Raw genomic sequence first — 25,249 nt, 5'->3', positions numbered from 1 at the left:
AGTGTCCTTTTAGACTCCCAACTCCTGTTCAAAAGTAAGTGGTAGCCAAGGCTCAGAGACCTTTGCTTAGATTCATCTTATGCTTCTGTTGCTCCTAGACCAAGAGAGTCTGCACCCAATCGCTCATGCTTTAATCACTTTATCTCTTGATAACTGCAATACACACCTCTACAGAAATGCATAAAACCAAGGGTGAAAGGCTTTTTGAATTCATATGGGTTAAAATTAAAGGAAAAAAGAATGATATCGCCATAGGTGTATACTACTGGCCACCCAACCAGCAGAAGAAATAGATGAACATTTTGCTAATCAGTTAATTAATATATATAGCAAACACCACAGAAGTAATGGGGAACTTTAACTACCCTGACATCAACTGGGGGACAAACTCTGCATTAAGTTGGAGATCAAACAGGTTCCTTACAAATCTAGCTGACAACTTTGTTATCCAAAAGGTATAGGAGGGAACTAGAGGATCAGTTATACTGAAACTTAATTCTTACTAACAGAGATGAAATGATAGAGGGGATTGAAGTTGCAGGAACTTTGGCAGAGAGTGACCATGTCATATTGGAATTCAATATAATGCAAAAGAACAATAGAATGTAATCAAACCTGTGTCATAGAGTTTAAAAGAACTGCTTTCAACGAACTTAGAGAGAGCTTGAGAAGAAGTTTAAATCTTAATCTTAAATCTTAAAATGGGGAAACAACTCAAAAAGCTTGGGAAACTCTGAAAAATATGATTATAAAAGCCCAGTTCACCACTATACCACTTAAAAAGAAAAATAAATCCAAGAAGAAACCTGCATGTTTGCAAAAAGAACTCTGTGATAAACTGAAAGACAAAAAGGATAAGAATAAAAAATGGAAAGAGAGACACACAACCAAGGCAGAATACCAGCATATAGCCTGAATTTGCAAGATAAAGTCAGGAAGCTAAGGCTCAGAATGTACTAAGACTTGCAACAAATGTAAAATGTAATAAAAATGTTTCTTTCAACATATAAAAAACAAGAAAAAAAGTCAAGGAAACAATCGGTCCACTAATGGAAAAAGATAGCAAGAAAGTGATGGGCTGCAGGGAGAAAGCAGAGTTGCTTAATTCTTTCTTTGCATCTGTCCTGGATAGGACTGGACAGCCACTTGTCTGAAATGGTATAGGGTCTCCTGCTTGAACAGGGGGTTGAACTAGAAGATCTCCAAGAGTCCTGCCAACTCTATTATTCTGTCCTTGGGGCTTTCCATAAAAAGCGTGTGGAAGCTTCAGCTGTTTCAGAATAGAATAACACATGTGGCATTGAGTGCACTGAGGTTTGTCAGCTTAACTGGCTCCCATTATGCTTGCAAGGGCAATTACAGATGCTGGTTATGATCTTTAAAGCTTGACATGGCACAGGAGCAAGTTACTTGCAGGACTACCTGTCTTCAATTCTGTCTGAAAACCTGGCAGGGTGAGCATGTTCTGGGTCCTCTCAGTGAAATAGTGCAATCTTGCATAGTCCAGGTGTGCCTTCTTTATTGAGGCATCTGCCCTGTGGAGCAACGTCACTCTGAGAATCCAGACAGCATGTTGACTTTCCAGAAGACTGTTAAAAATTGATATTTCTTACAAGCATTGCTCAAATGTTGATATTGTGAAGTTGTGATTGAGGATAAGATAATTAAAGTGTCTTAATTTTTGTATTTTTCATTTTAGTATGTTGCTTTTATTGTTTTATAAGTTGCTCAGAATTATTTATGTAAATGGCTGATCATATAAATTTCATAAATGAATTTAAAAAGTCCCCTTGATAGGACTTGCCAACTCAGAAACTAACTCTACATGAATACAAGTGTCTTTATACCTCATAGTGGCCCTAAAGATGGTCCTGTAAAGAATGAATCACTTTGAAAAGGGTCTCTGTGTAGTTAACTGTGGATGTATTAAAAGTGGAAAAATAGTTATGTGTTGCTGCTCATATTGCCATGATGTAATCACTAGTAAGGGCTGTTTCTTGTGCTTCATCAGCTCTATTTCTCATTTTTCCCAACAGTATTCAAAGTGTCTTTTCTAGCATTTTACCTCAATTTGCTGAAAAAAATCAAGAAGCACCTCAATTTGATGCCCAGCAGGCGGCTACAATCCATTCAAAGATCTTTGCCACAAGCCTAATTCAGACTCTGTGCAGGGTCCTGGAGAAAAACTTCAAGATCCCCCTGGAACCCAACATCTGGAATAAATTGATAATAGGTTCTACCTGGAATAGGTAGAACCTATTATCTCTGAATCCATGTTGAATGCAGACAACCTTTGTGCTATGTTGAGGTGAGAATAGGAAATAATTAGGTTCTCACCATAATGCTCAAAGGGGAAGGGAGACACAATAGATAGAGGTTTGGCAGAAGGGGTGAATTTACATTATCTGGGATGACACATTTCCAAGTTCTTGGAAATGAAGGAAAGTCTGAATATTAAAATGGCTGTTGAATATAGACTGCTTCTCAACTGTGTGAAATCTATTAAGCTTTTGAGCATGAGATATGAAGGAAAACTTACCAAAGAAGAAAAGCATTACCTTCTGTACTAGTAAGTTAGACCAGTACAGGTGATATGATGTGTTAAAATAAAGATGGAAAATATATGGAAGAAAATTTAAATATTACTGGTCAACAGGTCAGCAGCTAGATCCACACCAACTGATAATTTGAATGAATAATCTTTGTGAATCATTTCTTTAAATTTCTATGGAGGTAATTCTAGTATTTTGTAACAAAGAGAGGTACACACATATTAAGTACATATATATGTAAAGCATATATCATAATTGACTAAGATATGCTTCAAGTTATTATGAGTCTGAAAGTGAGAGCTTAAAATGCTTGGTTGGTACTTCTGCATCAGACTGGGTTAGGCTGTTAGCAGGGAGAACTGTTCTCAAAAGAATCCAAAATAATTCAGTGAAGTTTAAAGCCTGGGAAGTAAAACTGTTCTGATGAAGCATGGTTGAAATTGTATTTACTGCCTTTTTAAATTAATAAAAACGGGGATGGGGACTGGAAATCTGTACAGTTCTGATTTATCCCTCGAACTCATAAACCTTCTTAATAAAGTGATGACTTGCAAGATCCCACTTAATGCAATTGTATGCCTTCTTAGCTTGCAGTGAGTTTTACCACCTACAACAGGAGGAGAAACCCCATACTTATCACTTTATTAGCCTGGACCAATGAAATTTCAGAAGTAAAAAATACTGAGTTAACTTTATTCTCACAGGAAGGAGAAGTTGCCATTAAAGCAAAAACCATATCATATTCCAGAAAGAGTTAAAAATGTAGAAAGAAAGTAAGTCCCTTAGGAAAGAAAGACCCTCAACTCCATTTGGTTGAAGTGATAGGTTTTTTTACTAAAGGTTATTGGTTGCAGCAAAGTTAGGCTTCTGAACTAAGTTTCCCACATGAAAAAGATATGAAATGTTTCCCCTTATCCCAGCCCTCTCCCCATGACCAGTCAGTCTGTCTTCAGCCAATGAAGATTCACCTACGTGTTTTGAGAACACTGAGATGTTTGGGGTAATCCACATTCTTTTTCAGCATGCATGACCTTGTGTGCTGGTGCAAACTGGTTCTGAGTGTCTCTGTTCTTTATCAACCTGTCATTCCCCCCTCCCCATTTCCCATCACTACCCATACAGGTTTATTGCCCATTTGTTTCTCCCTTGCCCATTCCTGTCAGGAAGTTTCTCCTTAGTTCTAGGTTGCTTCTCTCTTTGGTTAGTTTCCACCCGTTGCTTCTTGTCCTTCCTTCAGGCGCTTTGGAGAATAGCTTGACTCCCTCTTCTTTGTGGCAGCCCCTGAGATATTGGAACACAGATATCATGTCCCCTCTCGTCCTTCTCTTCGTTAAACTAGACATACCCAATTCCAGCAACAGTTCCTTATATGTTTTAGCCTCCAGTCCCCTAATCATCTTTGTTGCTCTTCTCTGTACTCTTTCTAGAGTCTCAACATCTTTTTTACATCGTGGTGACCAAAACTGGATGCAGTATTCCAAGTGTGGCCTTACCAAGACATTGTAAAGTGGTATTAATACTTCACGTGATCTTGATTCTATCCCTCTGTTAATGCAGACTAGCACTGTGTTGGCTTTTTTGGCAGCTGCAGCACACTGCTGGCTCATATTTAAATGATTGTCCACTAGGACTCCGAGATCCCTCTCACAGTTACTACTATTGAGCAAGGTACCCCCTATAATATACCTGTACATTTGTTTTTTCTTGCCTAAATGTAGAACCTTACTTTTTTCACCATTGAATTTCCTTTTGTTAGATAGCGCCCAGTGTTCAAGTCTGTCCAGATCCTCCTGTATCCTAAGCCTGTCTTCTGGAGTGTTGGCTATGGTTTCCTGTCGTCTGCAAATTTGATGAGTTCCCCATCTATCACCTCATCCAGATCATTGATGAAGATGTTGAAGAGCACTGGGCCCAGAACAGAGCCCTGGGGCACCCCACTATACACTTCCCTCCATGTAGATGCGGTTCCATTGAGGACCACACGCTGAGTATGGCCGGTCAGCCAGCTATGGATCCATCTGGTGGTGATGCTGTCTAACCCGCATTTTTCTATCTTATCAAGTAGTAGGTTGTGGTCAAATGCCTTACTGAAGTCTAAGTAAATTATATCCACAGCATTCCTCTAATTTTGTCACTTGATCAAAGAATGCAATAAGATTTGTCTGGCATGATCTGATTTTGACAAACCCATATTGGCTTTTAGTAATGACTTCCTTTGCCTGTAAGTATTCGCTGATTCATTGTTTGATTATCTTTTCCAGAATCTTCCCAGGTATTGAGGTCAGGCTGATAGGTCTGTAATTTCCTGGGTCCTTTTTTGAAGATGGGAACTACATCAGCTCTTTTCCAGTCCTCTGGTAGTTCCCCAGTGCTCCAGGATCTTTGAAAAATATAGTTCAGTGGTTCTGAGATCAAATCTGCCGGTTCCTTAAGAACCTTGGAGTGTAATCCATCTGGTCCTGGTGCTTTGAACTTGTCTAGGCTGGACAGGTGTTCACTTACCATTTTCTTGCCTATTTCTATTTTGTTTTTTATGGCACTATTTTTGATAGGTTGGTCTATTTTTTTCCCTTTGTGTAAAGAGAGATGCAAAAAAGGAATTAAATAGTTCTGCTTTCTCCCTGTTGCTTGTCACCTTCTTGCTACTTTCACCCACTAATGGACCAATCGTTTCCTTCACTTTTTTCTTATTCTTTACATGTTGAAAGAAGCTTTTTTTTGTTATTTTTGACTTTGGTTGCAAGCCTTAGTTCATTTTGAGCCTTAGCTTTCCTCACCTCGTCTTTGCAGGCTCGGGCTATTTGCTGATATTCTGACTTAGTTAAGTGTCCCTCTTTCCACTTTCTATACTTGTCCTTTTTATCTTTCAATTGATCAGAGAGTTCTTTATGCAGCCATGCTGGTTTCTTTTGAGAACTATTATTTTTCCTCTTTGTTGGTATTGTGCTAGACTGGGCCTTTATTATCTCACTTTTCAAAATTTCCCAAGCCTCTTGAGTTGTTTTCCCCTGGAGGATTCTCATCCATGGAATCCTTCCCAAACCCTCTCTAAGTTTATTGAAATTAGCTCTCTTGAAGTCCAAGACTCTAGTTTGACTGTGTTCTATTGCTTGTGCTTCCATAATCAACTAGTTCAATTGAAAAGAGTAAAATACTTAAGCCAGACTTAGAAAGATCTATAGGCAAATTTGTCTCCAGGCAACCTCCAGAGAAATCAGTTTTGATTACAATTCAGAGGCCATTCTAATTTCAAATATGCCTTTTGGTTGTAAGAGACCTCCTGTTGGGGAGATACTATGAAGCATATCTGGAAAATGTCATTATTTACAACTCTGTTTGGAAGAATACTTGCAGCAGTTGAAGAATTTATTTCCAGTCTTGAAGCAGCAGGCTTAACTATCTATCTAGCCAAAGGTTACCTGGGGTTTTCTGAACTGCATAACTAAGGTTACATAGTGGATTAGCAAGGAATTAACCCAACAGTAAAGAAGGAAGAACTACCAGGAGTAGCCAACACCCCAGAAGACAAACTCAGGATCCAAAAAGATGTTGACAAACCTGAACAATAGGCCCTATCCAACAAAATGAGTTTCAATGTGGAGAAAAGCAAAGTTTTACATTTAGGTAGGAAAAATCAAAGGTACAAGTACAGATTGGGCAAGACCTAGCTTAAAAACAGTAACTGTGAGAGGGACCTTGGAATCCTAGTGGACAATCACTTGACTATCAGCCAGCAGTGTGCAGCAGCAGCCAAAAAGGCTAATACAATCCTGGGTTGTATAAACAGAGGCATAGAATCAAGATCATGTGAGGTATTAGTACCATTTTATAAAACCCTAGTAAGACCACACCTGGAATACTGCAGCCAATTTTGGTCACCATATCACAAAAAAGATGTTGAGAGTTAGGAAAAAATTCAGAGAAGAGCAACAAAGATGATCAAAGGCCTAGAGACTAAAATATACAAAGAATGGCTGCACGACTTGGGATTGGCTCGCTTAAAGAAAAGAAGAAATATGGGAGATAAACTAAAATGATCAAAGGCCTGGAGACTAAAAGAAGAAACGGGTGACATGATAGCAGTATTCCAGTATTTGAGGGGCTGCCACAAAGAAGAGGGAGTCACATTATTCCCCAAAGCACCAGAGGGCAGGAAAAGAAACAATGGTTGGAAACTGATCAAATAGAGAAGCAACCTGGAATTTAGAAGAAACTTGCTGACAGTGAGGATAATTAATCAGTGGAATAGCTGGCCCCGAGAAATCGTGGGTGCTCCATCACTGGAGTTTTTTAAAAAGAGGCTAAACAGTCACTTGTCTGAGATGGTATAGGTTCTTCTGCTTGAGCAGGAGGCTGGACTAGAAAACCTCCAAGGTCCCTTCCAGCTCTATTCTATTCTATTCTATTCTATTCTATTCTATTCTATTCTATTCTATTCTATTCTATTCTATTCTATTCTATTCCATTCCATTCCATTCCATTCCATTCCATTCTATTCTATTCTATTCTATTCTATTCTATTCTATTCTATTCTATTCTATTCTGGAATTAGTGTAATACTGTGGATGGCTTGTTCCTTGCTTTTCTACCAAGGCAGAAGTTCTCATAGATTTAAGTAGAAAGAAGTAAACGGATAAAGTTGCCTGTTCTCCTTTGTTATTAAAACATATTAAGATTGCAAATGCTCACAGATTTTAAGGTTATGGAGAATCAATAATATTTGTTTTTTCACAAAATTAATATGTGCAGTTTCTTGAAATTTTCTTCAGAAAATAGGTTTCTCCTATCCTACCTTCTGTCCTTTTTTTTTTTTTTTGCTTTATTTAGCATGCAATATTTGTTTTATTTGTGGATGGATGTACTTACATATACACAGGGCTTTTTTTTCTCACAGAACACCCAGAACGGAGTTCCGGCACCTTTTTTGGATGGAACCTTGTAGGGTAGGCAAGGCAAGGGTTGTATGACGTGTGAGTTCCGGCACCTTTTTTTTTTTTTTTTTAGAAAAAAAGCACTGCATATACACATTTTTAATGCTAGCTGATAACAGGTTATGAATACATAGTTTTTCACTCAAAAGTACTGTATGATACTATAATCCTTTATTTGCTTTTCTGGTGAAAAAGTATATCATAGGATGTTGGAGTGTGTGTTTTCTATGCATGTTCTTGAAAGATTATGTTGTTGTGTTGTCTTGACTTAGAGCTGATCTGAAAAGTTGACAAATTGCATTTCATGAGCCTGATAACTTGTTTTCCAAAAAATAATTACATAAATTACAGCAATTTCTAAACTTTGAATTATAAAATAAATACTGCTCTTCTTGACATTGGCACTCTATATATGGGTACTTTTGAACAATTCCTCCTTTAAGAACAGTTCTGCTAACTTTAACAGCTCATACGAAACCAAGCAGCCTGTTTAGTTAGCTATGTCAATTTATAATTTCAGGGGTGTCAAACTGCCAGCCCATGGGCAGAATGCATCACGCCAAAACTGCACCCACCCCTTTGCCAGCAATAGGAAAAAAGTCACAATACGTAATGACACATCACATGACATTGCGAGTTTGACACTCATGATTTATATGGTTACCTACTTACAAGATACTCTAGATATTTAACATTAATATCAGCAAAAAATACAAATAAAGAACATTCAAGAAAAGAAATAACTTTATAAACATTAAAAAACACACACACATTTTAGCTAGGATACTTTAGCTACGTTTTGCTCTGTTCCAGTGATATCTCCTTGGAGGCCTGATCTAGGTTCACAGTTGTCCTTTTTATTTAGCAGTAGTGCATACCAAAGGAGATATTTCCATTTTAAATGCTGTTCTGTGAACCTTATGGGGAAGGCCATTCTCCCTGCATCTCATATTTTAGCTAGCAAAGGACATGCTAAGACAAAGTTGTGAACTTCTTGGTGCATCCTGAACTTGGTTGTTCACTTGCAGACATTTCATTATCCAACTGGGTAACATTATCAGTGTAAATGAGTGTGGGCTTTGCTATCTTTTTATATGCTAGTTTTGATGGAGGTGTAGCTTTCTCCTTAGTTTTTTGATTAGAGTATTGATTACAAATATTCCCTTCTATTGAGACAGTATTATTTTAATGGGTGTTCTAAATGCAGATGAGGGAAATTGGCTCAAAATTGCACACAAAATGAATTTTAAATTTGGATAACAAAGGCACAGTAACTTTATTTACACTCCTTTAATTATCAGGTCAGTTGAAGAGTGCACTTAACTACAAGGCCAGCAACAGAGAAGATTTTCACTGATCACCAACCAGCTGCTTTTGAGAGATTGGCCAATAGAAACATTAGTCCAGAATATTCATACACTAGTATGAATGTGTTAAAGAGTTGTGTAAACCTCAGTGTTTCTCTGTAACATCCAGTTCCTGAGCAACATACAATTGATATCAATACAAGTTAATAATCAGTTGAGCTCAAGTGCCAACATTTCAAGTGCCAAGAAATTTTGATGTTTTGATTCAACTCATATAAATACAATAGGAATGAATGTAAATTAAATGCATTCACTGGGATACACAAAATGCAAGGCTTCGCTGTGTATCTCTTGTACAAAACTGTTGAAAACTAAGCAGATACAATACAAATGTAAGGCAAAACATATTACTTCCTTCTTGAGCAGACTTCCTCCCCACCTCAGAATGGCTTGTCACCTTGATTTGGCAAGTCTTTTTTTGAAGTTATGATAAAACTCTTTCTTTTTTATTTAATTAGCTTCTGTCCATTTACAGTGACAAAAGATAAAAACTTACTCAAATCCAATGGCAGTATTGAACTGGAAGATACTGTAATATTAAAAGAATAGGTATTGCATCCTATCATACAGATAAATCTTTACAAATAAGAAATTACAAATAAATTTGCATAAAAGTTCTTTATAGTTATTTTAAAGTCTAATAGGCAATATGGACTTTGATTCTCCAGATACTCCTCCTTTACTCTTCCATGTTCAGTTAACAGATATCTTCCTCATAAATCGCCTTATATTCAATGACAAATCTTATAGACTAAAACTAAGCAAAATGCAGCTGATTTTTAACTCTTTAGCCAAAAGTAAAACTTCTTGTCAATATTGTACTGAATTGAATTGGCAAAAAACAAAAGTTTCTTCTCTTCTTTTTCAGACAAATCAGCATTATCCAAATTCTGTTGTGATGCTTAAAATAGATTTGTTAATTTTACAGATTCGGAATGTGGCATCTAATCTCTGTATGGACAGTAAGCATGGTGGAACAGGCACTGAACTTAGACTAGATATATGTGTGAAGGATGGTTCTGAACGGACATGGTCACATGAGCAGGTATGTTGAGACAGCAAGTATATTTTAGGGTTGTTTTACTTTTTTCATGCATTGATCACACTAGATGCTCATAGAATTATAGGGCTTGGAAGGAACCTTGGAGATATTCTAGTCTAAGCCCCTGCCCAAATCAGGAGGCCTTATGCTATCCTTGATAAATGGCTGTCCAATCTTTTCTCGAAAAATTCCAGCAATGGAGCAACCACAACCCTAGGAGGCAAGCTGTTCCATTGTTCCCACTGTCAGGAAAATTCTCCTTAGTTCCAGATAGGATCACTCTTTAATGAGCTTACACTAATCGCTTTTTGTCCTGCCCTCAGATGTTTTGGAGAATAACTCTCTCTTCTGTAAGTCAAAGCAGTCCTAGGCTGCATTAACAGAGGGATAGAATTAAGATCACATGAAATGTTAATGCACTTTACAATGCCTTGGTAAGGCCACATTTGGAATATTGCATCCAGTTTTGGTCACCACGATGTAAAAAAGATGTTGAGACTCTAGAAAAACTACAGAGAAGAGCAACAAAGATGATTAGCTGACTGGAGGCTAAAACATATAAGGAACGGTTGTTGGAATTGGGTATGCCTAGTTTAGAATAGAATAACTTTATTGTCACTTTGAATGTACACTAATCGGCATACATTAAAATGAAATTTTATTGAATTCAGCTCTCAAAAGGATCATCACTTCTGATATACACTGCATAAATATGACAAAAATAAATAAATAAATAAATACAGAATTATGCATACATTTAATATATTATATGACACTGAGAAACAACAGTCTAGTTCGGTTATGTATACATGTGCATGGCAAGAAAAATGAATCTTGCGGGTTTACCAGACGGATGGCATAGGGAACAAAGCTATTACAGAATTGGGTAGTCCTGCTAGAAATACTTTGAAACCTCCTCCCAGAGGGGAGCAACAGAAATAGACCATAAAGTGGCTGTGTGAGGTCTCTAACAATGCTTTGAGCTCTGGCACTTATAAACAGCATCCTGAATACCAGGGAGTGAGCTTCCTATGATCTTCTCGGCTGTCCTTACCATTCTCTGTATGGACTTTCTATCTGAAGCACTTCTGCCACCAAACCAAACAGTGATGCAATTTGTTAAAATGCTTTCAATTGTGCCTCTGTAAAAAGTGGCCAGGACAGAAGGAGAAAGATGTGCTCTCCTCATCCGACGCAGGAAATGTAGACGCTGGTTTGCATGCTTCACTAAGGATGACATGTGGAGAGACCAATTCAGATTATCTGCACCTCCAGATACTTAATACTGTTGACCATCTGTACAGCTGCATCCTTGATACTGAGTAAAGTATGCTAAGCCAGCTCTTTCTGAAATCTACAATGATCTCCTTGTTTCATCAACATTTAGAACCAGGTTACTTTTATTGCACCAGTCCACCAAAACCTTCACCTCTTCCCTGTAAGCATCTTCATTGTCATCTGGATAAGACCCACCACTGCTGTGTTGTCTGCATACTTCACTATAGGATTCATAGCAGATTTGGCACAGCAGTCATGGGTCATCAAGGTAAATAATAGTGGACTCAGGACACAGCCCTGTGGAGAACCTGTACTCAAGGAGGTGGAATTGGAAAGTTTCTTTCCAACTCGCACAACCTGGGGCCTATCAATAAGGAAATCAAGTATCCAAATGCATAAAGGAGTATTAAAACCTAATAGGCCCAGTTTGTTCACCAGATGCTGAGGGATGATTGTGTTGAATGCTGAACTAAAACCCACAAACAGCATTCACACATGAATATTCTTCCCCTCCAGGTGCACCAAGCTAAGATGAAGCACGCAGGAAACTGCATCTTCTACAGAGTAGTTCTTCCGATAGGCAAACTGTAATGAGTCAAATGTAGGGGGAAGGCATGAAATCATGTAGTCTTTTATTAATCTTTCAAAACACTTCATCATAATGGAAGTGAGTGCAACTGAACTGTAATCATTAAGGCATGTGATTTTAGTTTTTTGGGGCACTGGTACAATGATTGCAGTCTTAAAACATGATGGAATCACGGAGATTAAAGATGTCTGTTAGAACAGTGGCCAGTGGTCAGCACACTTCTTAAATACTCACCCAGGGATATTATCAGGACCCGCAGCTTTCCAAGTGTTGACTTTCCTTCTGAACAATAGTTGTATCAAATCTGAGTACCTGCTCATCAGGAAGGGGAACAGCCTTTCTTGTTGGAACATTGTTTGTGGTCTCAAACCATCCAAAAAACATATTTAAGTTGTTTAGAGAGTCTGTGTCGCCCTCACATGTCAGTGAAGCTGCCTTATAATCAGTAATTACCTAAGTACCTTACCACTTACGTCTCGGGTCCATAGAATCTTGAAAGAAATTCTGCACTTTCTGACTATAGGCCCACTTTGCTGATTTTATAGCACGCCTCAACTCAGTTCCTGCTATTCTAAATCAGTGGTTCTCAACCTGTGGGTCGGGACCCCATTTGGGGTCAAACGACCATTTCACGGGGGTTGCCAAACAACGCAGTCCGCCATTTTTTCCCCTTTTCCTTAGCTGTGCTTTTGAAAGCCAATAGAATAGACTCTCTTGAATAAAGTCTAATTCTATTGGCTTTCAAAAGCCAATAGGAATTGTCCAGGCTGTCTCTGCCCTGCTGAGCCCGCCAAAAGTCCCATTCTGCAAATGGTGCTGCACCAGTTGAGTAGTCCTCGACTTACGACCAGTTGGGGGTTGCGGCATTAAAAAGGTTGAGAACCACTGTTCTAAATGCTGCCGCATCACCTGATTTGAAAGCTGTGTTTCTCACCTTCAACAGTGTGCAGACCTTCTGTGACATCCAGGGTTTCTCATTTGCTTGCATTATAATAAACTTAAGAACACTGACATCCTCCATACACTTTTGAATATAAGCAGACACAGTAGAAGCATACTTGTTCACATCAGTATGTTGTCCATTCATTGCAGCCTCTTTAAATATGTTCCAGTTTGTGTACCCAAAACAGTCTTGTAGAGCTTCCATAGCTCCTGCAGGCCACACTCTCACTTGTTTTCTAATTGGTATCTTTCTAATTAACAAAGGCTTATGTGCTGGCATAAGCATCACAGAGAGATGATCTGAGGAGCCAAAATGAGGGTGAGGAGCAGCCTTAAATGCTTTCTCAATGTTAGAGTAAGCTAAATCCAGAGAATTCGCACCTCTGGTAGGAAAATCCAGGTAATGATGGAAATTAGGGAAGGCTGCTTTCAAGTCAATCTGATTGAAATCCCCTACCACAATGAAAACCCGCTCTTGGTGGATAGTTTGCAAATCACTGATAGTGCAATAAAGAGCATTCTTGTTGACACTGGGGAGAATATATACAGCTATGATTAAGATGACAATAAAATCTCTTGGCAAATAAAAGGGTCTGCATTTCACAGCCAAACACTCAACATCAGGAGAGCACTGGCTGGAGACTACCTTAGCATTGGTGCACCACCTCTCATGAATACAAATACATACCTCCCCCACCACAGGATTTTCCACTCAAATCACTACTCCTGTCCAGCCGAAATGTTGAAAAGCTCATCATACTGATAGCATTGTCTGGAATAGACGACTTTAACCATGTCTCTGTCAGGAATATAGAACAGCAGTCTCTCACCTCCTTGTTCGCGGCCAGCTCAAGTTTCAGATCGTCCATTTTAGTCTCTGGGGAACAAATGTTGGCAAACAGGACAGACGGAAATGGAGCTCCATGTTGGATTAGCCTTCAATTTAGCTTCGATTCCTGCACGACAACCTCGCCTCCTTTGCTTTTTCTGATCCTGTCTCTTCCACCTTTTTCTTAAAGGGGCCTTGCTCCTTTTTGCCCCTGGGGCTTGCTGCTGCTGCCACTGCCTCCAATTCCTTCAAAAGCCTCTCTTCCTTCCTCTGGGCCTGCCGACATCTCATCCAGCTCCTTCACTCCATAAGCCCCAGGTCCTCTTTTCCTCTGTCTCCTTTAGAAACAGCCCTGATTTGCAATAGAATCTGTTGCTGTGTCGGCAGTCGGATCTTGCTGCCAGCAGAACAATTTCAAACAGCGCAAATAACATTTAACGGTCTCACCAACAATTCCAAAACAGCTAAAAACTTGTCATGCCAGCAAAGATTATCAATCTTATATTAGCTTAGTCCAGTGCTTCTCAAATAGTGGGGCGCGCCCCCCAGGGGGGGCGCGAGGCTCCGTAAAGGGGGGCTCGTTTGACCTCGGCAAATGCTGTCATATTGGATTTCTAGATCGGATCATCCGACTCACTCGCAAGCGGCAGCCCGACGCGGAGGACAACATGACCGCCAACGCACGTGACACATGCAAAGGACCCGATTGGATAGACATGATGCTCTATCCTGATTGGCCAAACCCGCCCGTGTGACTTTTAGACCCGGAAATCGGTCCTCTGTACAGAAAAAAAAATTTTACAGTCGCGCGGAGGGGCGCAAAATGTTTTCTTCTTCCTAGGGGGGCATGACAGAAAATAATTGAGAAGCACTGGCTTAGTCCCACTACATTGCTCAAACACATTAAAACCTTCCCGATCATGTGGCCTACATCCCTCCAAAAACTTTTCACCTTTGAGAACCAATGCAGCTGCAGCCAATCCAGGCACCGCCATCTTGAAAGTTGAAAGTTTAATGAAGAGGAGGACTAGGGCTGATATGAAAACAGTGTTCCAATATCTAAGGGTCTGCCATAAAGAAGAGGGGGTCAACCTATTCTCCAAAGCACCAGGCAAGACAGGAAACAATGGATGGAAACTAATCAAGGAGAGAAGCAACTATTGAACTGCATCTTATTGGATAGGGCCCAATACTCAAGTTTGTCAAGACCTTTCTGAATCTTGAGTCTATCTTCCAAAGTATTGGCAATTCTCCCCAATGTCATCTGCAAATTTGACAAGTTTCCCCTTATATCCCCTGATTTAGATCATTTATGAAGATGTTGAAGAGTATTGGGCCTAAGACACAACATTGAGGTACCCCACTGCATGATTCCTCCCATATAGATGTAGTTTTATTGAGGACTACATGCTGAATGCAGTTGGTCAGACTATTTCTGAGCATTGGTTTAACATACTTTAGAAATAGTACAGGACCTCTTTGTTTAACTGCATATCTAGTGCTCTTTAGAAGAGAATCCATATCTAGAAAGTAGTCCAATATGTAGATATTAAGTACAGGAGAAGGGTTGAGAGGAGCCTTGGGAAAAACTGATTTCATTTCAGTCAGTGCTCCATGTGATCCATCAGTCAAGCATAGACTTGAAATTGAAGGGAACTATCAGCAAGTGTTGCAAGGGACTAACAGTGAATGAATGTAGCCAGAATTATCCAATATATTATACATCCCTGTGATACTTTTTTGTCCTTTAGGCTTACAAGATAAATAAGCAAAACTCCTATGAGTTTAGTTTCCATATCAATGCTGTGGAAGAATGGCAGTGCTGGACAGTTTATTGTCATAGCTGGCAATACCTATAAACAGATATGGGCTTTATAAAACAATGTTAGAATAGACAAATGAAATAAGAAATAAAGTCAATAGAAAATATGCCGAGGTAAAAACTTTTGGGGGGTTTTGCAAGAGTAGCAAAAAAAAAAAGCCTGTAATGCACTTATTTGGAATTGCCAACAAACAGCTAACAGAATATGACTCTTTCCCAGTTTAAATTTGCTGAAATACCTTTTAAGGTCATTATATACCTCTTTTAAAAGCCCATTAAACACATGTTTAAAAACAGTCATAACTCTGTGCTAATCTGTGTTCATAGGATGTCTGGCAGATGCATCTGTGGAATTTGGGTATTTGAACTTGATGGAAACTCAAGCCAAAATGGAAATGGAGGGCAGTCCTCAATGACCAACAGGGTTGGGGTATGTCTGCAATAGCGTCAAGAGGCCAAGACAAACTGAATGGCTCTCTGGCCTTGATTATATTGTTGCTATCACTGATATTCACATACCAAGTCTTTTGTCAAAAGGAGGAGGAAAATACTACTTTAAAATTGGAGCAGCTAAAGACAAATTTAAACTGCCTCTGTAGTGAATTTGAAAAGAAACAAAGACAGCATCATGAGGATAGGTCTTCTAAAAAGTATTAATGAGACTTCTTTGTGAAGGTATATAAAGATTAGCCATCGCTAAAACATGTATATCCTATCCATAGAATTATATATTGAAGAGTTGTGTTTTGTTATGAAAATGGTCTACAGCAATGGTGGGATTCAAATATGTGAACAACCAGTTCTCTGTGTGGATGCCATTTCCGGAAGTCCATTCTGGATCTGGGCAACAAAAAATTAGCTACCGGTTCTGCCGAACTGGTACAAACTGGCTGAATCCCACCAGTGCTCTAGAGAAACAAAATGTATACAGTAATTCTATAGTTAAGGTGCCATTTGCGAACTGATACTATAAAATGTGTGTACCATATTAAGTTCTCAGGAGGAGACATTAATGAAAAGAGATAAATATGAAACTGAACGAAAAGATTTGTGTCTTTTTAACTATAGACAAACATTTGGTAAACATTGGACAAACTCTTCCCTTTTTTATTTCATGAACATGAAATATTAGTCTTACTAATTGCAAGTATTTTTTCTTTTTTATTTATCATATTTAGAAACCATCCCTCTCCATCACAGAAATATTTTATATTACTATAATTTTTCTATTGTATTGCATTATTGCAACACTGATGCAGGTTGCATCTGATAACTGTTTAGAAGACTATATCTTCACTAGTGATTTATACCATTTTATAGAATTAGACAGCCATTCTGTTTGCCAATGTAATAATAACCCAATTTAATATTATCACAAAAATTATTGGGTGATTATGTAAAACACTTTAAATTTCTTCTAAGGAAATGGCATACAGCAACATTAGTGTAAAATGTTTTGGTTAACAAGACGTACTAAAATATCAGAATTGTGAGCAAATTTTTAATTCTGTAAGGAACATATTATGCTATTTAAGCTATTCCTGTATGCTGTAGTTAGGGTATTGAATAGAACTGGGAAGATCCAGGTTCCAGTTGATGTTGAACCATGGAAATTCATATAATGACTTTCATATTGAGACTGGAAAAAGTTCAGAAAAGAGCAATTAACATAATTAAGGGCCTGGAGATTAAAACATATGAAGAATGATTGCAGGAATTGGATATGGCTAGTTTAGAGAAAAGACAGACTAGGAATAACATGACAGTAGTATTTCAGTATTTGAGGTGCTACCACAAAGAAGAGAGGATCAATCTATGTTCCAAAGAACCAGAAGGCAAGACAAGCAACAATGGATGGAAACAAATCAAGGAGAGAAGCAACCTGGAATTAAGGAGAAACTTCCTAACAGCAAGGACAATTAACCAGTGGAACAGCTTGTCTTCAGACGTTGTAGGTGCTTCATCACTAGAGATCTTTAAGAAGAGACTGGACAGCCATTTGTCTGAAATGGTATAGAGTCTTCTGCTTGAGCAGAGGGCTGGACTAGAAAACCTCCAAGGTCCCTTCCACCTCTATTTTGATTGATTGATTGAACAATCACTATCTTTCAGCCAATAAGTGTCATAGGCTATTGATTGGGAGATAGATTAAGACTGTGGTGTATATTAGCCAATTCCTGATTTTATTTTATTTTTTACTTTTCCTGCACATTGATTTTGATTTGCTCAATATATAGATTAAGGCCCAATAGATATCCCATACCAGTAACTTTTTTTTCTAATAGGCCTACCTTTTTAATTCAAAATCTGTAATTCCCCAAAACATCAGCAGAGAGCAGTGCTAGACAAGTGAACCAAGTAGGAAACAAACAAACAAAAAAGATTTTGAGAGTCCAAAAGCATTAAGATAGAGAGCTTATTAAAAATTAAAGTAAATTGAGAAAGAATGATGATGTGAATAAAATCATTTTTCAATTTTACAATGCAGTTTACATTTAAATTCATATCAAATTATTATTCAAGTATATGGAATTCTTTATTTTTCAGCAAAGAGATTCTGCAACTATATGCAGAACTATATTTATTATTCCTGATTTAAAGTAATGCATAATAAATATAACAATTTTCTCATTGTTCAAAAGATCAAAGAGATATAGATTAAATATATAACTTCGTTTATAAAGTGTATTAACTACCTGAATCCAAAGAGCTCTTTTGGAGCTGAGCTGCTGGTTGCATCTGCATTGCATTTGAATTTCCCAAAGGCTGCTGTGAAGAGCTGCTAGCTGTTCATATAACTGAAAATCTAAAACAGCAGTAGTACATCCTTGGTAAGTGTGTCTGTGATTGCAATTTTATTTTAGAATGTCTGGCTTAGCTCAGTGCAATACTTATTTTGCAGCTTTCTTTCATGGTACTCTTTTCAAATTTGGATACTGTCCTATTTCCAAGTTACTAATCTATGAGGACAGATTGCTTATCTAGAGTATCTACTCTGTGCTCTTCAGGCAGAAATTAGGTGTCAGCTTGCCATTCTGTTCTATTGAGCTGCCCCGCTATCAGCCCCCTCTACCACAAAGATCCTGCAGGAGAATGGAAGTATGGACAACTGTGGGATCTGGCAGGGTGAGAGCCATGAACCTGTAAGAGGTCTTCCGAAAGTCAATGCTCCTTCCTGCTGCATCAATGTCTCCAGTGGGATCTCCCGGGCTTTTGTTCTTGCTCTGGCTGCAGGGGCTGTACTTTCCATCTGGGCTGTAGCCTACCAAAATCCACCACCTCTGCGCCGAGGCTAGTGGCCAATTCCCCATTTTTTTCCATCTCGGTGTCTTCTCTGAGTCTTTGTCATCCTCTCAAAGGTTTAGGTAGGTGACTGGGGCTCAGGACCCCATGTTTTAAAATAAATTGGAGCCTTGGTTTAATGTCATGGTTCCGATTGATGAGACAAGTAAAAACAACTCTAAGGCAAGAAGTTTCCTTAAAGAACATATTTATTGGCTACAAAGTATCAGCATGATCATAAGTGAAACCAAGACTGAAGTTCCCTCCCAAAGGTTACAATGTTACAAAGTTGAATTTCCCACCCCAGTAACATGTCATAAATCACATTTCCCAATAAACTATTTTGGCGGTCTTTCTAATGTAAGCTTCCGCCCATCAAAATTCAGGCAGCAATGAACAGGACAATTTATTGTTTACTCTAAAGTTAAAAGCACACATCCCCCCTCCCACCACTGTGGCAACTGAAAACGAAGTGAAAATATCTTCAGCTAATTTCATTACAACGTTGACAATTGGATCCCCTAAAGAAAGGAAGAACCCTGTAGATGAAGAAGAGTTAGAGTTAATAATCTACCCGAGGTTTGTTAGGGTGCTTATCAGAAAATCTATGTATCAGTTTTTACATAAGTACTTTTAACCTCAGTGGTCTCTGATAATGGATATCCCTTCCACTATACTAAATACTGCAATTTTCCTTTGTACAACCTAGAATCAAGAATTTGTTTTATTTCATAATGAGTCTCCCCCTCTACTATGAGGGGAGCAGGTGCTTGTTTTGGAGGAGGTCTTAAAGAGGACTCTCTGAAAGGTTTTAATAGACTTCAGTGGAAAACAGGATGGATTTTTCCCAAAACGTGAGGGAGTTTTAATTCCATTGTGACTGGGTTTATAATTTGAACTATGGGGAAAGGTCCAAGAAATTTTGGTCCCAATTTTTCACTAGGCAATTTGAGTCTCAAATACTTTGTAGAGAGATAGACTTTTCCCCCCACACGAAACAGCTTCTGAGGAGTCCTTTTCTTGCTCTTTGTAAATTTTTGAAGCTTTTGCTAAGGCCTTTTTTGTATTGTCCAAAACAGTTTTCCAGGAAGTCACCCACTGATCTAAGGTTTGAGAAGCAGGAGGGTCCTACTGGTATTCAGGCATAGGAATGAATTCTCTACCAGTAGCTATCTTAAAAGGAGTGAGTCCAGTGCTGCTATGTACTGTGTTATTATAAGCCACCTCAGCAAAAGGGAGGAGGTCAGCCCAGGTTGTCTGCTGATAATCAACATAATATCTGATGTATTGTTCTACCATTGCATTCGCTTTTTCAGCCACTCCATTCATAGATGGATGAAAAGCCAATGATAATCCTTGCATGGATCCGATCAGTTTAAGGAAGTCCCCCCAAAATCTAGCAGTAAATTGGACTCCCCTATCAGAAATAATCTATTTTGGTGCTCCATGGAGCTGGTAGATATGTTTGACAATCATTTTGGCTAACTTTTTTGCGGCGGGGAAACTGGAACAGGCTATGAAATGAGTCTGCTTTGAAAAAAGGTCAATAACAGTCCATATTGTCATATTTCTCCTACTTTCTAGTAATTCCACAATAAAGTCGATAGCAATCTCTTCCCAGGGTTGGGAAGGGTCTGCAACTTGTTGCAATAATCCAGGGGGCTTACCAAGATGTTTTTTCATTGTTGCACATGCTGCACAGCTTTTTACATAGTTTTCAACATCTTTTTTTAAACCCAGCCACCAAAATTGCCTCCGGACTAAATGTAAAATCTTTAGGTATGGGATGGCCAGCTTGCTTGGCATTGTGACTGTGCTGAAGTGCTTGAACTCTAAGTGTTTCTGGCAAATACAGTTTTGACCCCTTCCAGGCTAACCCATCTTGATAAGTCAGTAGGGCTTTGTTTTCCTGGAACCAGGAATCAGCTTTCAACTCCTCCTTTAGCTTTTTCATTAATGGGCTATCTGGTTCAGGTGGGTTTACTTGCAATTGCTTCCCTGGGGTTATCTGAGATATTGACTGTGGTTGCGGAATGATGGAGTTTACAATCTCCTCACGGCAACTTTTATACTAGGGCATTCTGGATAGGGCGTCAGCCAAGACGTTTTTTCCCCCCTGGGATGTACTTTAGGGTAAAATTGAAACAGTTAAAATACTGCTCCCATCGAACTTATTTGGGAGATAACCTATGGGGGGGTTTCAGCACCTCTAAACTTTATGATCAGTCCATACTTCAAAAGACACCTTGCTCCCTTCAAGGAAATGACGCCAAGTTAGTAGGGCCCACCTTACTACAAAAGCTTCCTTATCCCAAACAGCCCACCTCCACTCAGTGTCTGTTAATTTTTTGAAGGTGTAGGTGCAGGGTTGCAAATCTCCCTTTTTGTTCCTTTGTAAAAGGACTGCCCCCATAGTTACATTTCTAGTGTCGGCTTGGATGGTAATTTGTTCCTCAGGTTTGGGATGTTTGAGAACAGGCTCAGCTGCAAACAGTCTCTTTAAGTTCTCAAAAGCAGTTTGGCATTCGATAGACCATAGCAAGGGCTAATAGGGTCATGGCTTACCTCCATTTTTCCCAGTTTTCAACTGTTCGGTAATTGGCAAAGCAATCTCAACAAAAGAGAAGATAAATTGCCAGTAGAAATTTGCAAATCCCAAAAAACTTTGGGTTGTTTACAGGTCTGTAGGGGCTGCCATTCTATAATAGCTTTAACCTTGGCTGGGTCTATTTCAATGCCTTCACTGGAAATTCTATATCCTAGATGGTCCAGGCATGTTTGATGGAATTCACATTTTGAGAGCTTTGCGTAAAGTTTAGCGTTCAGTAGTTTTTGAATACTTCACCTACTAATTTTATATGTTCTGCCATGATCTCTGTGTAAATGATGATGTCATCAAGGTAGACTAAAACCCTCTTGTACAGGTGATCACACAGCAATTGATTGATCAATTGCATGAATACAGCAGGGACCCCCTGCAGACCAAACGGCATAACATTGAACTAAAATTTCTGAGGGGCCTGTTAAAAACCATCTTCCACTCGTCTCCTCTTTTGACTCTCACTCAATGGTATGCTTCCCTTAAGTCCAACTTGGTAAAAAAACTTTCCTTTTGCCAAATGGCTAACATGTCTTTCATTAAAGGGAGGTGGTACATATTCTCCATGCTGACCACATTTAATCCTTTAAAATCCATGCACAGCCTCAGCAACCCATCTTTCTTCTCTTTAAAAAGAACAGGGGCAGCTACTCAGGATTTTGCTGGCTGAATGAACCCTCTAGTCAAATTCTTATCAATGTACTCCCTCAGCTCTCTCAATTCACGGGGGGGGGGATTGAGTACATTTTTGGCTTGGGCAATTTGGCTCCCCGCAAAATCTCAATAGCACAGTCAGTCATTCTGTGGGGGAGGTAGGCTGTCACACTCCATCTCACTGAATGCCTCAGCTAAGTCTTGATATTCACTTGGGATGAGTGGCATTCCAGGAGGGGAGTTTACAACAGATTTCAGTGTCTCAAGGGATTGGCTTTCACTTGTGCTGCTGGCAGGGGTGGGAGGTGAAGGTCCCATTGCTAACCTTAAAGTCCTCACTCTGTTTTCCCACCAGATCATGGGCTGCCACTTATCAAGCCAGGTCATTCCAAGATTACTGCCTCAGTCTTTTTTGGGATCACCACGAACCAGATAAGTTCCCAAAGCTCCCCCACCTCTAGGCATACTGGTTTGGTCAAGTGTGTGGCCAGAGCCCCTCCTATAAGGGATCCATCTGCCTGCTCGAACCTCATAGATATGGGCAATAATTTGGCACGAATACCTGATTTAAGCACCGTGGGGAGGCTGATCAAGCATCGGGTGCAGCCTGAGTCAATTAAAATGTGTAAATCCATTTGGGGTCCCATCTTAGGGACCAAGAGCTTTGCAGAGAAGGCAAAAGGTGGGACAGGCTGACTCATCATCAGGTCGTCTTCTCCTTCATCATCACTATCACAAGGGGCAGGAATAGGCAACCGTTTGGCCAGAGCCTCAAGTTCCCCTTGGGGAGGAGAGCTAACTTGTGCTGCTTGCTCCTGGCTGGCCCAATCTGATTTCTCTTGCACTGGCCAAGGTCTTCTCTTTGGGTTTGTAGAAGCAGTGGGTGCACTCTTAGTTGGAGGGAAAGGGCCTGGACAGTCGGCTGCCTGGTACCCTAGTTAACCACATTTGAAGCACTTGATCGGGGTCCAGCAGGTAGTCTAGGGGACACAGCGGCCATGGCAGGTGGGATCACTGAGGTATCTGACATCTCACTTGGTCTTGCCTTGGTCTAGATCCTGATGCTGCAGGTTTTTTATTAGGAATTCCCCTATAAGTGCGCATTTGGAACAAATCATGGTCCAAACTGGCCTTGAAGTAGTGAATCAGTGATCGCTCAGGCCACTGCATGATCCATCCAACCACTCATCAAAACTCCCTTACATATTCTTTTGCTGATCGACCCCTCTGCTTCAAATCATGGATGTCTTTTTCAGCATGTATTGCTTTGGGATTCATCTTCAAATCTGGCTTTCAGCCCGTCCATAAACAGATTGAAATCCCATAGCTCGTTGTGCAGGCCAGTCATCCACTCTGCTGCTTACCCTTCTAAATTTGCTATCACAGCATCAACATTCCAGCCTGATTTAGGTAAACACAGGCATAATGATTCATGTGAGCCCACACCTGATTCAGGAAGAAGGAAAGCTTCTCAGGATCTCTGTCAAAAGTGGACTTGATTGGAGGTGGGTCCACAGGTCACTAATCTCAGAGAGCTTGCAGTATGCCAGGCACCTGGCGTTGGGATCGCTGAAAGCCCGTCCTTGGAAAACCCTTGGCTGGGTTCCTGGACTGGCATGGCGTCGATAGTGGTCAAGGCTGATATGATGTTGGTAACGGTCAGGACTAACATGGTGTTGGTGATGGTCAGGGCTTGCATGGTGTCAGTAATGGTCAGGGCTGGCAGGACATTGATAGCGGTCAGGGCTGGCATAGTGTCAGTGATGGTCAGGGTTGGCAGGACATCAGTGACAGTCAGGGCTGGCATGGCGCCAATAACGGTCTAGACTGGCAAGGCATCGATAACAGTCAGGACTCCGCCAGCACACTGGGCTTGATGTTAAAGCTGGTCTAAGTAGCAGGGAGGTGGCACAAACCATCACTATGGGACTGGGGCTTCGCCAAGGTGGTCACGGGGATGCCTGTCCTCTTGCCCACTGGAGATCACCTGGCAGGTGATTCGGTCCCCTTCTCCCATCTCAAGTCAATCAAACTTCTCTCTCAAGCATTCAACAGAATGACTGTGGATGGCGGTCAGGTACCTCCATTCCCCTGATTCGTCCCAAGCAACTGGCCGCTTCGCCTTTCTCAGCACTGGCAAATGAGATCCGTGGGATGGGATCAATGGGAATTCAGCTTCCGCAGCTTCACAGTGCTTTTCCATGACAGAGCAGTATCTTACCGCCAGGTCTCTCTGAGAGTCAATGCTTCTTCCTGCTGCATCAATGTCTCCAGTGGGATTTCCCGGGCTTTTGTCATCCTCCCAAAGGTTTAGGTAGGTGACCGGGGCTCAGGACCCCATGTTTTAAAATAAATTGGAGTCTTGGTTTAATGTCATGATTCCAGTTGATGAGACCAGTAAAAGCAGAACTCCAAGGCAAGAGGTTTCCTTAAAGAACATATTTATTGGCTACAAAGTATCAGCATGATCATAAGTGAAACCAAGAATGAAGTTCCCTTCCAAAAGTTACAATGTTACAAAGTTGAATTTCCTACCCCAGTAACATGTCATAAATCACATTCCCCAATAAACTACTTTGACGGGCTTTCTAATGGAAGCCTCAGCCACCAAAATTCAGGTAGCAATGACCTTGGATCCCACCGGACAATTTATTGTTTAGCCTAAACTTAAAAGCACACATTCCCTCTTCCACCACTGTGGCAACTGAAAACGAAGTGAAAATAGCTTCAGCTAATTTTGTTGCAGCTAATTTTGTTGACATAGAGAAGGGAACTAGGGGATTAGCTATATTGGACTTCTCACTGACAGAGATTAAATGATAGAAGGTATTAAAGCTACAAGAACCTGGGGTGAAGTAATCATGCAATATTGGAATTCAACATTATGCAAGCACAAGCAAAAAAACAAAGTTAAACTAGCGTCTTGGACTTTAAGAAAGCTAATTTCCTGCCTGAGCAGGGAGTTGGACTAGAAAACCTCCAAAGTCCCTTTCAATTCTGTTATTCTGTTCTATTCTGTTCTGTTCTATTCTTGGCAGTATATAGAAATAAAACAAAATAAATATCTTAATTATATAATAATATCAACACAAAAAAGCAAAATTATTCTGGTTTTGACAATGCTACACAATCAGTTTTGAAAGATCTTCCAAAAGAGCCAATTTCTCATGAAAGACCACTAGTGGAGAAGCCACCTTGCCTCCTACTTTTTCCATAAGATTGGAAATACAAAAACACAAATAATGGCCATTGTCAAACATCCTTCCATTATATCTCATAACAGGTGTGGATATTCAGCAGCTGTCCTTTGAACTAAGTGGAAAAATTACAACTATGTAGGGCTTTATAGATATTTATTAACA

The 25,249-nt window shown here is 39.8% G+C and overlaps 1 protein-coding gene across 1 annotated transcript in view; it reads left to right on the top strand.

Moving 5' to 3' along the window:
• Positions 1-25,249, top strand: part of LOC120314397 (polypeptide N-acetylgalactosaminyltransferase-like 6) — a 210,895-nt gene that overhangs the window by 143,122 nt on the left and 42,524 nt on the right. The window contains exon 6 of the mRNA XM_039357445.1: positions 9,779-9,895. Coding sequence (XP_039213379.1) covers positions 9,779-9,895 — 117 coding nt within the window. The remainder of the gene's footprint in view (positions 1-9,778; positions 9,896-25,249) is intronic.

Source organism: Crotalus tigris, unplaced genomic scaffold (assembly GCF_016545835.1).
Source record: "Crotalus tigris isolate CLP2741 ecotype Arizona unplaced genomic scaffold, ASM1654583v1 scf7180000018923.2277400, whole genome shotgun sequence".
NCBI lineage: Eukaryota > Metazoa > Chordata > Lepidosauria > Squamata > Viperidae > Crotalus > Crotalus tigris.
The sequence above is the reverse complement of the archived record's forward strand: the minus strand, read 5'-3'. Positions and strand labels throughout refer to the sequence as shown.